General features: G+C 41.0%; 1 protein-coding gene across 1 annotated transcript in view; it reads right to left on the reverse strand.

The window, feature by feature from the left end:
• Positions 1 to 13,248, reverse strand: part of LOC142591086 (uncharacterized) — a 325,077-nt gene that overhangs the window by 18,946 nt on the left and 292,883 nt on the right. The window contains exons 2-3 of the mRNA XM_075703467.1: positions 10,309 to 10,379; positions 2,080 to 2,178 (exon numbers count right to left, since the gene is read on the reverse strand). Coding sequence (XP_075559582.1) covers positions 2,080 to 2,178; positions 10,309 to 10,378 — 169 coding nt within the window. The 5' untranslated portion in view covers position 10,379. The remainder of the gene's footprint in view (positions 1 to 2,079; positions 2,179 to 10,308; positions 10,380 to 13,248) is intronic.

Below are 13,248 nucleotides of genomic sequence, written 5' to 3' on the forward strand. Positions count from 1 at the left end.
TACAACCTCAAATATACAGCCTCAAATTCAATGCCAAATAATAGCTCCATTACGTCATACATGCACACATCCGATTCTGAGTACATATTTCTCACACCAACAAGAGAAGCAGAAATGACAACCATTAGTGGTTCTCTAAGAAGCACCTGTGCTCCTGGGGATGATGACCTTTTACCATTGCCAATTCTAAATTCTATTGAATGCTCCACAGGAGCGTTGACTCCGCTGTAGTTTATTGGATTGTTTCTGGAGAGACTAAAAGTAGCCCGTGTCACAGTTGTTTTCAAAGGCGCGAAGAAAACAGAATTCGCCAATTGCCGGACAAATAAAGTTTGCCAGATTTTTCCAAGGTTGCTGAAAAAATAATTTGCATGCGTCTTTTTGGTTTCTTTTCCTCCAGGAATGTGATAAATGATTTTGACTGAGACCACATAAATTTTTATAAAAATATCTCCCATTCGGAACACTGGAATTTAACTTTTTTTCTATTGGTTTCTTTCATTACTTAAGCAAAGCGTTTGATTCACTAAATGCTTGTTTGATTGTAAATCAATTGACATTAACCTTTAAAAAACTAATTGCATGCTATCCCGTTCAAAAAAAACAAAGCAATAAAGCATAACCCAAAGCTCTATTCACAGGATTCAGAAATAACACGTAATAGTAGTTGCAAGTTTCTTGGTGTACACCTGCGCAATGATATGAGCGCGTCTGATCATGTCACTCATGTCAAAATTAAAATGACCCGATCAATAGGTGTTATCAGCCGCATTAACTCTCTTCTTCCATATTATGTAGCAAAGCAGCTATACTTCTCAGTTGTTCAATCGAACCTCACATACTGTAACTTAGTTTGGGGCACGTGTAATAAGACCGATGCAAAAAAAATGATAATCATCAAACAAAAAGTATTAAAACTATTAAGGACAATGCTGGGCAGCCAAAAAAGAAAACCTCAGTGCCCTTCCACTAGGTAAAGAGGGATGAGCAGCGAAGCTGTGTATGTGGGCCCTCTAATGGCGAATTGCACCGCCACCGCGGGTCGGCTCGGCATTGCAGCGTCTTCGTGACCGGCTCACGTACGGGGAGTGTTTAACGCCTGCTTCACCTCCTCCGTCGGTGGGGCTGGTATTGCACAATATTCGGCATCGGCCCACGTATGGAGAGTTTTTTGCTTAGCACGCCAACAACGACACAATAATTTCCTTGGGCGGTAGAGGTATACAGCGTCGCTGTAATAACTTATGCTCTGTTTTTCACGTAATAAGTTTTCCTGAGTGCATAAATTTAAACTAGTGGTCCCTATCTATCATATTATTCAAAAAGCCTTTTTTTAATTCTAGAATATTTACCTCAGCCGCGCTTTTCCGTATGACTTCCCCACAATCTCACTTCTTTCAATCAGACAGAGGACAACTAAGTCGCTAGATCATCAAATACCAGAAGTGTGCAATAATTTCTTTTCTGTAGTGGAAATTGCACAATTGAGCCTATCTCTAGACAATTTTAAAAAGAATAACTTTTTGACCCAGATTGAAGTGTTTTTGTGTTTCTTTCCCCGATGTTCTTCCCGCGTGTGCTCTTATCCTACCAGCTCCGATGTGTACGTCTGTTTGCATACGTGTACTTTCTTACACTCCACATGTAACGTAACGCACATCGTTTAATCTAACGTGAAATTTCGCTTGAAGTATTTACCTTTTGATTTGCTCATTATATTGTTAACACAAGAAGGAATTGTTTATATGTTATTACATTTATTGCGAAGGTTTGCGTGTAATTCGTCAATGTTCTTGATAAATTTATAAATGCAATGTATTTGAAATGAGCTGTTATTGAAGGTTTCTCTGTTAACGTCACTGCTGACCCACATTTTTACAAACCGGGATATACGTCCACTCAGGAAACATGTTGTGTCTGTTTCCTTTTGTTTCATCTCGTTGGGATGATACATTTTTGTATATACAAATAGTCAGAATAAAGTGTATTTCTTATAAGCTACATCACTCTGCCGTGTCCGCTACTAAAGTTTCAAAAATACTTTTATAACAGGTAAATTAGGACATAACATTCACTCACCCCACATGCCTGGGACTCTATCGGCCAGTACCATGGTATCGTTATCGTAATGGATTACTCGGTACCACGTCTGTGCACCGGTCAGTTTCGCCAGGCCGCCTGCACAACACATAATGCGCGATTTCTTTTAGCACTGATGAAAATACAGGTTCTCTGTAGATTTATTTCTGTGAGAAATATTGAATTGTATTTGTGGTTTTTCAACGAAAGAAAAAGAATGCATAACAAGCACCTAGCAGGATGAATTTTTATTCTGTCTTAGTGCTAAGGATTGTTTAATCATCTCACTTGTGTCATTCCTAATACTATTTTCTGTGTTACCATTTACCATCCTGTAAATAGCAATGTTGCCTTGCCGTGTGATTAGCAATAAAATAGGATTGCACATGCACCCATTGTACTGTTCCTATGCTTGTAAATTTTTTATAACGTGTAAAACCAGCACTGACCTTTCAATTCTTTACCTCTCATAAATCATGTATTGGACTTCTTTTGGTATACTTTCTGAGCGCACATTGCGTATACAGCGTCAAAGAGTGCCCCCATTCGAGCTACAACCTATGCAATGGTTAGAACAGTATGTTTAAATAAGTGTAAATGACAGACTAGGTATAGGTAAGAAATGGAATAATCATTTAACGATTTGTATTTAGGGAATGGGACGCCTGGGCCCTAAATGCGATATTCCTTTAAATTGTATTCCATTATTCATGTACTTTCAAGCTACGTTGTGGCGCGCGGACCGGTAGGTTTCTTTGACTTTATTGTCAAAGCATTATATACCCCATTACAGGAAAATGCGTCCGCGTAGTCGGCGTGACCGAAAGATAGTACCAGAAAACGTGGACGGCGTTGAAGAGTAAAACATGCCACAGAATGCTCGGATTGAAGTCAGATTTCTCAATGAGGTTCCTGTAAACAAAGTAAACTATTGTATTTCAAAAGAAAACGTGGTAAATATCGGTCTGGGTGCTAATCCAACCAGGGCCTTCGGGCTGCGACACGCTTCCCCACGCCACTGCAGCTCCACGGCTCCTATTGACAAAAGGTGTACCTAGGGCGCGCGTCATTGTGCACGGGACGACGCAGCCGATTGCACAAAGATGGCGCCACGTCACGAGTGTATAAATTAGTGTATGTAATAAAAACAACAATGTCCGCTTGAACGGTGCAAAGCGGTCCACCGAGTTATGAACTCATCGTGGGCAAACGCCCGCGTTGAGACGCTTAGGGGCGTTTTGATGACCTTACTATGGGGCAGTTAGAACGCAATCGAGAGCATGCACAGACAAGGAGCGTGCGGAAGAAAACATTTCACCAAGGGACTATAATGTTTTCGTATTCCCACACGTAAGATGTGTGCGATGTGATAACTTTATGATATGATGTGATAACAAGATGGCCACTGGGAGCTGCTGCTCCCCTGCGGCCTCCAGGGCTCGCTGGACGGCCCAAAGTTCGTCTTGGAGTTCTGTGCTTAGCAGTGCGGCCGGGCAACGCGCCCGTAGATTTTAAGGGGCACTGCCATTTTATCTTGATATTTCACATCCCCACAACGTGTGTTGAAGGGTGGCTCTAACAGAATTGCATAGCTTGCGCATATCGCTCTCGTATATATCGGGGTAGAAAGTTTTTTGTTGCATGGGACTCGTATATGTTTCTGTTTGTAATCGCTTCCAAGTAACGGACTACGCCCTGCTCAGTTTATTTGAGGCGGTGTTAATACTCGCTTTCGATTTTGATAGAAGTTGATAATTCTATCAAAAGAGATCTCCTCCGTGTTCTCTTATCGATGGAAGTCACTCTTTGCTAGGCTCGGCCAGTAAGACCTCGAGCTTTGCGGTGTGCTACTTCGCTGAGGTTGATCGCGGGAATGCCTGGAGTCGTATGCACTGGGATCCAGAGCAATTGCCTGCCGTTCTTGTCTGGGCTGGAGAATTTTGCTTCATTGACTCTTATGATGTGCCATGCCTCAGGAGAGAACCTACCTTTTGCGTAATTTCTAATATCCGCTTGAGAATCGCTAATGATGTACTGAGCATTCGTGGAGACCCAAGCTAGTGCAATGGCTACCTGCTTTGCTGTCTCTTAATGTTTGGTATTAACTGATATTCTTGTAAAGGGTTTTTGGGTGTGATCAACGATTACTGCTACGTAATTATTTCTGTGTGCGTCTACGAAGGTTTCTCTATCATAAGACCCAAAGTTTATGATAATTTTCTCTGCTCTACTCTTGCGTCTGGCGTCTTTGTAACCTGAATGCATGTTCTTGGCTATAATTGGTGAAAGGGGTTTGTCACAAATTTCTCTCGTTATCGTCCTCTTTTCTCCGTATAGATTGTGGTAATTCATTCCTAGTTTGCTTAGTATATGGCGTCCCGTTTTGTTTTGGTTAGTCGTTCTGCCTGAGATGTTTGTTTTGCTTCTATCAGCTCGTCCAGTGTGTTGTGGAGTCCTAAGTTTAGCAAGAGATCCGTGCTCGTACTGATGGGAATCCCTAGTGCTAGTTTGTATGGATTTTTTATCAAGTTGTTAATTTTAGTATTTTCCTCTGCAAGCCAATTGTGCAAGGCTGCTATGTATGTAATCTGCCTGATTGCGAATAATTGAATCATCCGTATGATACTTTCTTCCTTCATACCCTGGTGCTTGTTAGTCATTGGTTTGATTAATCTCATGCTGTTGGTTGCTTTTGTGTCCAACTTCTTTATGGTTTCCCCATTCGTGCCTTTGTTCTCGATTACTAGACCCAGTACTAGACGTCAGCTGCGTCGCATGCCCTATAACATGTCGGAGGATTGAAAAGAAGAGCTCGTGTGCGCCGCAACTCCAGTTGAAGCGGCAGTATGGACGGCGACAATTCTGATAAGCAGGATGAGACCTGGAATTGACATCGGAACGAGCTAAAGAGAAAACAAATCGCCAAGGAAGCAGACGAACAGCGCGCCGAACGACTGGATAAGCGCCGCAACAGACAACCAGAGTAACCTGGAGTTACAATCAAGATTAACTAAAGCTCACCATGCTATGGATTAGCTTTCGCTACGTTTATACTGGCATAGCCGAGCTAAGCCACTGCCAATTTTTTTAACCGAATTTGTGTGGTATAACTTAACCACATGGTCGGCTCTAGTATTTCACCTCCACACTGAAACGCAAAACATTCAAGATGGCTGAAATGTTCTACACGCCCTTCCCATATTTGCCTAGTTTGTGGATTGTCATCTTTATTTACGTATGTCACCTTTATCACCCCCACACTACTTAACTCGCTATACAGCATAGGGCGCGCTGCGACGATTTTATCACCCATGGATTTTACACGGAACATCATGGCAACGATGAATGCAGAAATGCGTCTGGAGGGTCCATATAATTGCTATTGCAATAGAGCATACTTTTTTATTTGCTGTGTTCTTCATTTTGCTTTCATTTCAGGGACCCCTACATTCAGTCATCAGCGGCATCACCCGCGCGTAGTCGCCTGTTGCAGCGATCAGCCTATTCTGCCCCTGATATGTGCATTTGACTCCAAAACTGGCGCTTCCTCAATTGATAATGACGCACTTGTTTTATTTTTTCCCGTTAAAGCATATTCAACATATCCAATAAAAATTTGGAAAAAGTATACGGTGTATTATCAGTTACCATTTAAAAAGGGGGTATCTTCAAATGTTATTTCAAGTTAGTGGTGTAGGATGAAGTACGCATATGAAATGACATTGATGTTTCGTACTCATGCTGTGGAGCTCAGAAAAGCGTACCTGCCTAACGAAACATGTTTGTAAGGTCTAAAAAGCACTTTATTGTAGGAAAGAAAAGTGTGGAATACGTCAGAGAACAACGAACGAAAAAATCTGCCTATCACTGTGGGTTGTGCTCAAGGCTATTCCCAATGCTGAATGAGGGAGGTTAATTCTTTCGTTACCGCGCCTATCAAAATTGATCAATTTCATCAGCATTTCTGGGACGCTTTGGTAATCATTTGCGCAAGAATATTTCTACTCGCGACATCATAAATCATTTCAAATGACGAACAAGCAAAATTGAACAATTTTTCAGATATGACAAATTTGGCAGAATGGAGAGTAGAAAATTGAAACTACAACTGCCGCTACCGTCAAAACTACAGACCGCTGTTTCTTGAGTGTCTTCAATATAAAGAGGCCAAATATGGTGTTCAGTAGGCTCGGCAACATAATTTTTGAATCTCAACGGTAGTGATGAGACAAGATTCTCTAAGGCTGCCAATTTTCCGATCCGACATATAAGCTGTGACAGCGATGTCTCAAGCAAAGATAGATGCTCATCAGTGATTGTTAATTTGATAATCATGCTCAACAAATACAAAGTGAAATTTTATTTTACCAGTAACGGGTTGCTTTTATTCAACCGCGCATTGATAACGCTTGTACACATTATTTCGACCAGCTCTTCTTTTGTACTGGGTTTTCGCTAGCACAAGGTCACGGAGCCAATGTAAATAAACCATTGACCGAAGCTATGCTTGAACAGAAGCAGTATGCTTGCACAGAAAATCTGATCGATCACAATATACAAGCATGAGGAAGCTTCGGTATGTTTCTTGACCTGAGAATTTTGCGAGCCTAAAAAAAATGGAGTAAAAGGAAGCTTACCAGGTGCCTGCCGCAATGAGTAAATGCAAAAGTTAGACCTTTTCACATTTGCGACTCATGTGCTTACACGCATAGCATGGGCATCACTATGGCTAGCTTTGACCCGCACAAATGTTCACACATATTTTGCGTCTTTTTACTTACGAAAAAGTTGGGAACTTAGAAAAGGTGCGTATATTGTACATTTCAGATTTGTTACTATTAGTAGTTATTCTAACATTATCAAATTATGATTTCATTCGTATTCCTTGATTTAATTTGGTGAATTTTCACATATAAATTTTTTAAAAATTTCTCAGAAATGATTACTTATGCACACATAGAAAACGCAGGGACCCGGCCTCAATTTTATGTATCGGAGTAGTCGTTGCGAGTCTACGCCTTGAAATGACATGTTGAAACATAAAGGCGCTAAAATGAGCAAATTTCTAGCCATAACCTACGTTCAGAACATTGAGGTTCCTATTTTTGCGCTCCAAGTAAGGTGACACTCATGTAGCCAGCTGTCAATCCTGCTGTTGCCAAATATATGTGAAAAAGCAATAATACGCGTTTTGTCAAGGGAAAAAAGGTGTCATACTGTTTACGGCCTTCTAAAGTAATACTTTCGCATGTCTGTAGCGGTCGCCATGTAAATAAAAGAAGTAAAAAACTTACAGATGCTACGCACTGTGAGAATCTATGTGCGCAAAGGTTTCATGAGCCAGCAAGCCAATGTTTCACATTAGTATAAGTGTCGCGCCGCGGATATCAATGACGAACGCTTCTCTAGGACACCATGGTGGCTCTCGGAGTGAACGCGGAAGTTTTATTCAGCATTAAAACTTCTCGACTAACGAGGTTCCACGTGCATAACATTGAACTACGCCACCGCGCCGCAGTATCCTAAAAGAAGCGCAGCAAACTTTACTGATAAACGCGTCCCTTAACCTTGTACTTCATTTTGAACTGGAAGATGCCCGCGCTTATTTTTTATGGGCAAATCGTTATGCAAGATGCCTAAGGCGTCAAGCGCTTCAAAGCACTGCCTTTCACGAGGAAAATTCGCAAAGTTGTTTTATATAGCCTTTGTAGACGTGCGCCTGTGGCCTAATGGTTGGAATATTGAGCCTATCCGCTGAGGGGGCCTGCCTCAGAAGCAACCTTAGAACACACACACACACACACACACACACACACACACACACACACACACACACACACACACACATATATATATATATATATATATATATATATATATATATATAAAGCCGCAAGATTCCCACTGCTCGGACAATTGGACCTGCTCAGCTGACGCTCAAAAAATATTTCTTGAAATAATCCACCGCCGTCTCTGCTCCCGAACAGCTTCGTACAAATCATTTCCAGTCAGATGATACAAATAACGCAGACCACTAAGACACCAATGCGGTTCTCAGTATCTAACGCCACACCTTGAATGCCTAGCATCGAGGTAGAGACGCCTTCTACATGTGTAGATCAGTCGGGACACTACTCCGCTACTCCAACCAGGCGAAGATGAACCCTCTTATTCAGACACCGTTATTGTCACAGATATGGAACTTGACACTCGAGCTGCCGAATGCATGTAATCCTCAATTTCTACAATTATGAAACCAAAATCAATAAAGAGCCACCCATCTCTATGGTTAATGAAAATATGCTAAAGCAGTCAGTTGCCGCCGCTGTGCGATCAACACCATTGGATAGCTTAAACTACTGAAGTGCAACTGCAACTTTAAGAGATTTATCTTGCCTATCTATTCAACCTAATCCAGATGGCACACTTCTTCGATGAACTTGGATTTCACAGGAGAAATATTTTGCTTTGAAAAGTTTTCGGTCTTTGCGTTAATATCGACACTCGTGAGGTAGAGGAATTACTGATACTTGTTTCCAGTAACATTTGTAACAAAGCAAACATTTCTTTTCAAATCATGGATTCCCCTGCAAACGCTTGGTAATATATTTATGTCTCCCAGGGTGGCATCCATCTTGAATTATAGGTGCTTATTTCCCCACCTGTGTGCTAAGTACGCGTCAACTTGATAGGGCTGAGGCTGGCTGACGAAAACAAACTTTGTTTGCAGAGGATTTGAATTCGCATCACGTGTCGTGTGACCTAAAAACAGATTTTTGTCGTAAGCGACTACGGGAGTGGACTATTAATAGTCACCTTTCATGTCACAACACAGGACAAGTGACGTCTACTAGAGGCCACTTTCGCTCGGTGTTAGATTAACATTTTGTAGCTCTGGCATAAACGTTTCGTCCTAAGTAGCGTTTGACTCAGCAACCAACAGGGATCATCCTCCTGTATTATTTGAAATCACTTGTCCAATAACATCTTTAGAATACCAGGCATGCATATTTGTGAATCATTCACCATCTGCTGTGAGTTTGCCCTGGACTGAAACCGACGAGGCTCCGGCACCTCGCAGCAGCGGGACTGTCGCCACGTAATCCCAGCGATTACACTGCTTGGACGCAGGGACCGCATTATCGATCCCTTTTATACTTAATTAGGGCAGCAAATCTTTTTTCATTCATTTAATCATCCTTATTCAGCCCCATCTCATACCCCTGTATGCCCTGAGGCATTTACCTTCGCATTAAAAAAATCATAAGAAATCTAAGACCTTCTTGAGTTCATCCGTTTCGAAACTTGCCAATGCCAATGATAAGGAAATTGCTTCAACTATTTGCACAGTTCTAGAGGGTTTCCGAAACCAAGCTGAATTTTTCATCCCTTCGGCTAAAGGCACCGCTTGTCGTTGGTGGAATGTTGAGTGTACGCGGGACTATAGTAAAGGAAAGGGCACTTGGAAAATGCTTCTGCATAATCAGTGCCCGACAAATTGGAAAAATTATTAGTTTCACGCTAGTGTCTTTAAGCGTACTGTTAATCGAGCAACAAGTGAAGCGAAGCTAGCAGTAAAATCTTTAAAAAAGCAGGAATTAGAGAAGAGGACAAATTTGTAGCTTCTTGACTTTTTACAGCCAAGGTGTGCGCCTCCACAATAATGGCTTTATTTTTATTCGTACAAGATTGAGCCATATGCCACTGCTAATGATGGTGCCAACCAAAGTTGCTTGAGACAGCGCGTAATTTCAAGTGCGTATTATTCCGTCGGCCCCGGTGCTGCACAAGAAAGGACATGCGCCTGAGCAACTGAATGACTGACGTGCATTAATTAGCGGACAATTGGCAGATGCATTATAAAACAAATCCAAGCAGAAACAACATAAACGAAGCACACTCTAATTTGTGACAGTTCGTCTGATCCGCGTCTACAACACTCACGCTTCTGCAGCGATTGCCCTGGCGCACACTCATCTAATAAGTCACTCGTGATCGTCTTACTTCTTCATAATGTATTGAAAATTCCTATTGAACCGCATTAAATAATCTTTTTGTTGTTCTTGTCTCACATCAAGTCTAAATTTCGCCAAAATAGTTATTTGGTGGCAAATGCATTTCCTTCGGTATAGCTAAATATTTTTGTTGAAGAGTATTCTCATGCATGATGCGAGGTCGTCGCATTGTTTGAATAATGTTCCCCAATAATATTATACGAAAAAATCTTACCAGTTTTCTCAGTGATGTTAATTCTGAATAGGATCGGCCTGTCTGGAATTTCCACGAATATGATAAACATCCTGAAAATAAAGAAAAGAAAGTATTTATTTTCTGTCAAAATTAGTTATACGTCTCAAATGCTCGACAGTTTCCAAGTTATTACAACATTATTTCTAAAGACAGGAAATGCCCGCAAACAATCTTGTTTCCAGTAACATTGGCCTTTGTGCACCATGCTACTGATAACGGTAATTCATGTCTTTTAGTATGCGTACGTATTTCTATTTATTTAGCGTAATTCCTCAATAGATGTAAACCTCTAATAATGGCATAAACGAGAATAAAGGGGGTAAACCAAGCTGCCCGATTTTTGTTAGTCATATCGTGAGAAGCCAACAAACACTGACACCAAGGGCAACATAGGGGAAATTACATGTGCTTATTAAATGAAATAAAGAAACGATAATTTATTGGAAATTAAAGTGGATGAAAAAACAACTTGCCGCAGGAGGGACCCCAACCCACAACTTTCTCATTTCGCGTGCAATGCTCTACCAATCGCCAATTACCAATTGAGAAAACAGCGCCGCGGTAGCTCAATTGGCGGAGCATCGCACGTGAAATGCGAATGTTGTCGGTTCGGTTCCCTCATGAGGCAAGTAGTTTCTTCTTCCACATTTATTTCCAATAATTTATTGTTTCTTTATTTCATTCAATAAGCACATGTAATTTCCCCTATGTTGTCCTTGGTGTCAGTGTTTGTTGGCTTCTTATAATATTGGCATTGGTAAGACATGGCTGGCACATATCCGTTAGATCTGTTTTGTGACATTTACTTTCAAGAGTTCATGCAGTGTTCACAGCAGCAGTCTTATGTTGCTACGATGTCCAACTATAACTATTCGTGGACAATAACGACTGTCACACGTTTCATTTGTACACTAAACAAAGGCCAGCAAGGTTGTGACTGAAGCTGATTCGTGCTATGTAATATTACTAAACCACAATGTCCGGTTACTACTGCGGCCCAGAGAGATAGAAAGTGGGACGCTTGCAAACTAAGTAGTTACCGCACAAGCAGCACCACGAGACTAGATGCACTTTACAAATTTGTTCGCACTACGCCAGGAATGCGTACGACTTCAGAGACGACACCAACTGTGTACTCTGTCAAAATTTTAATTACTACACTGATCACCAAACATAGGAAAGAAAGCACGCACATTTGTGTTACAATGCCCAGAGACAGTGAATGAGGAGTTACGGCAGCACGCAGTTGCAGTCAAGAACCTTCTGACATGGGCATTCGTCTTATCGTGTTTCATGTTATTGATCCTGACCCAAAAAGACGCACCATGCAATTCTAGACGTGATAGTGCTGTTAAGCTGCGTGTATTCGTATTACATCAGTGAATCGTCGCCCTTCGTCTCACACAGGAAATAGCTACCCTAAACAGTCTTTACCAAGTATACCGGGTGCTCCACGCACTTCATAAGACCATTGTGAAACTATATAATTCTTCCGGAAGAAAATATTTATATAACGCTTTACTTGAACTGTAAGTTGAGAAGAGATTGTGCAAACAGATCACTAAGACATTTTTCTCATTAAAGCATTTCTTGTTCTAGTAATAAACCAGACACACTGGCCACTTGCTTTCTTGCTATTTAGTGTACTAGCAGCACTTTTCATCAGCTGCACATAAATGAGAAACTTTTCTATGAAATGGAGGGCAAATTGCAAATTAGAGGTTTCTTCTAACCTTTACAAACACTACACACATGATCGTCTAAGAAGCCAACACTTAGCGTTAGCGAAGGCATGATAAACTTCGGGTTTACTGCAAAAAAATTCTACCAACAACGTTTGCTGGGTACTTAAGAAACAACTGAAATTATGAATGCCAATGAATTGCTAGATTTCCTTCTTTATAATCTCTTTCGATTCGTAATACTTCGTCCACTGGATATGTTCTACTGCGATGGTCTGTTTTCTGATAATGTCGCAGAATGGTTATGTGCCTACGTTAGGCAGGGGTCTGGAAACCTCGAATTACACTTGAGTGCACCTAACGTCACAATACCTTCCTCGACAAGAATAAAATATGTATTTTGAGCTCATGCAGCCGAGAGGAACAAGGTGCGGGTGACTTAACGATGCGCTTTTCTTCGACTATCTTTGCTACTTTGAAGATTAAAACGAAACATGTGGCAATTTAGCGTCGAAATTGAGAGAAATGCGTAAACAATACGACCAAGCACACATGTATATATATATATATATATATTGTTTCCTCTTCTCCTTTGATGTAGTCATATAAATTTGGACACACACACACGTATTATATATATATATATATATATATATATATATATATATATATATATATAATACGTGTGCGTGTGTGTACAAATTTATATGACTACATCAAAGGAGACGGGGAAACAAAACCAAGGGGCCGGTTTTTATTAATCCTACGAAGCCAACAAACAATGACACCAACGGTGGCATAGGAGACATTTCTTTGTTGTATGAAATAAACAATATGTAAATAGAAAAGAAAGTGGATAGAAAGGGGTCCGCCCCATTTGACCCTGTGGAAGTTAGAAGACTGATGTTAGAAGACGTTACAGAAGCACTACCACCATAATCAATGTACATCACGCGCGCACGCACGTGTGGGGAAGTGTTGCATGCGTCCTGATTCTTCGAGGCTGTTCCCCTATTGCAAGTGCCTTATTGATCTAAATTCCTGTGTAAAAGTAAGCTGCGCCAGGAAATGCTTTAAGTACGGCTTCCACACACATTGCTGACATGGTAGCTTCTGATTGTAATTTGAACACACGAGAAAATGTAATTCTGTTCTTTGCATGAAGTTTATTTCAACTTAACATGTACGAATACTAGGAGTCACATAGACGGCACAGTTCCATCACATGATAATACAA

The sequence above is a fragment of the Dermacentor variabilis genome, chromosome 8, assembly GCF_050947875.1.
Source record: "Dermacentor variabilis isolate Ectoservices chromosome 8, ASM5094787v1, whole genome shotgun sequence".
NCBI classification, from domain to species: Eukaryota; Metazoa; Arthropoda; class Arachnida; order Ixodida; family Ixodidae; genus Dermacentor; species Dermacentor variabilis.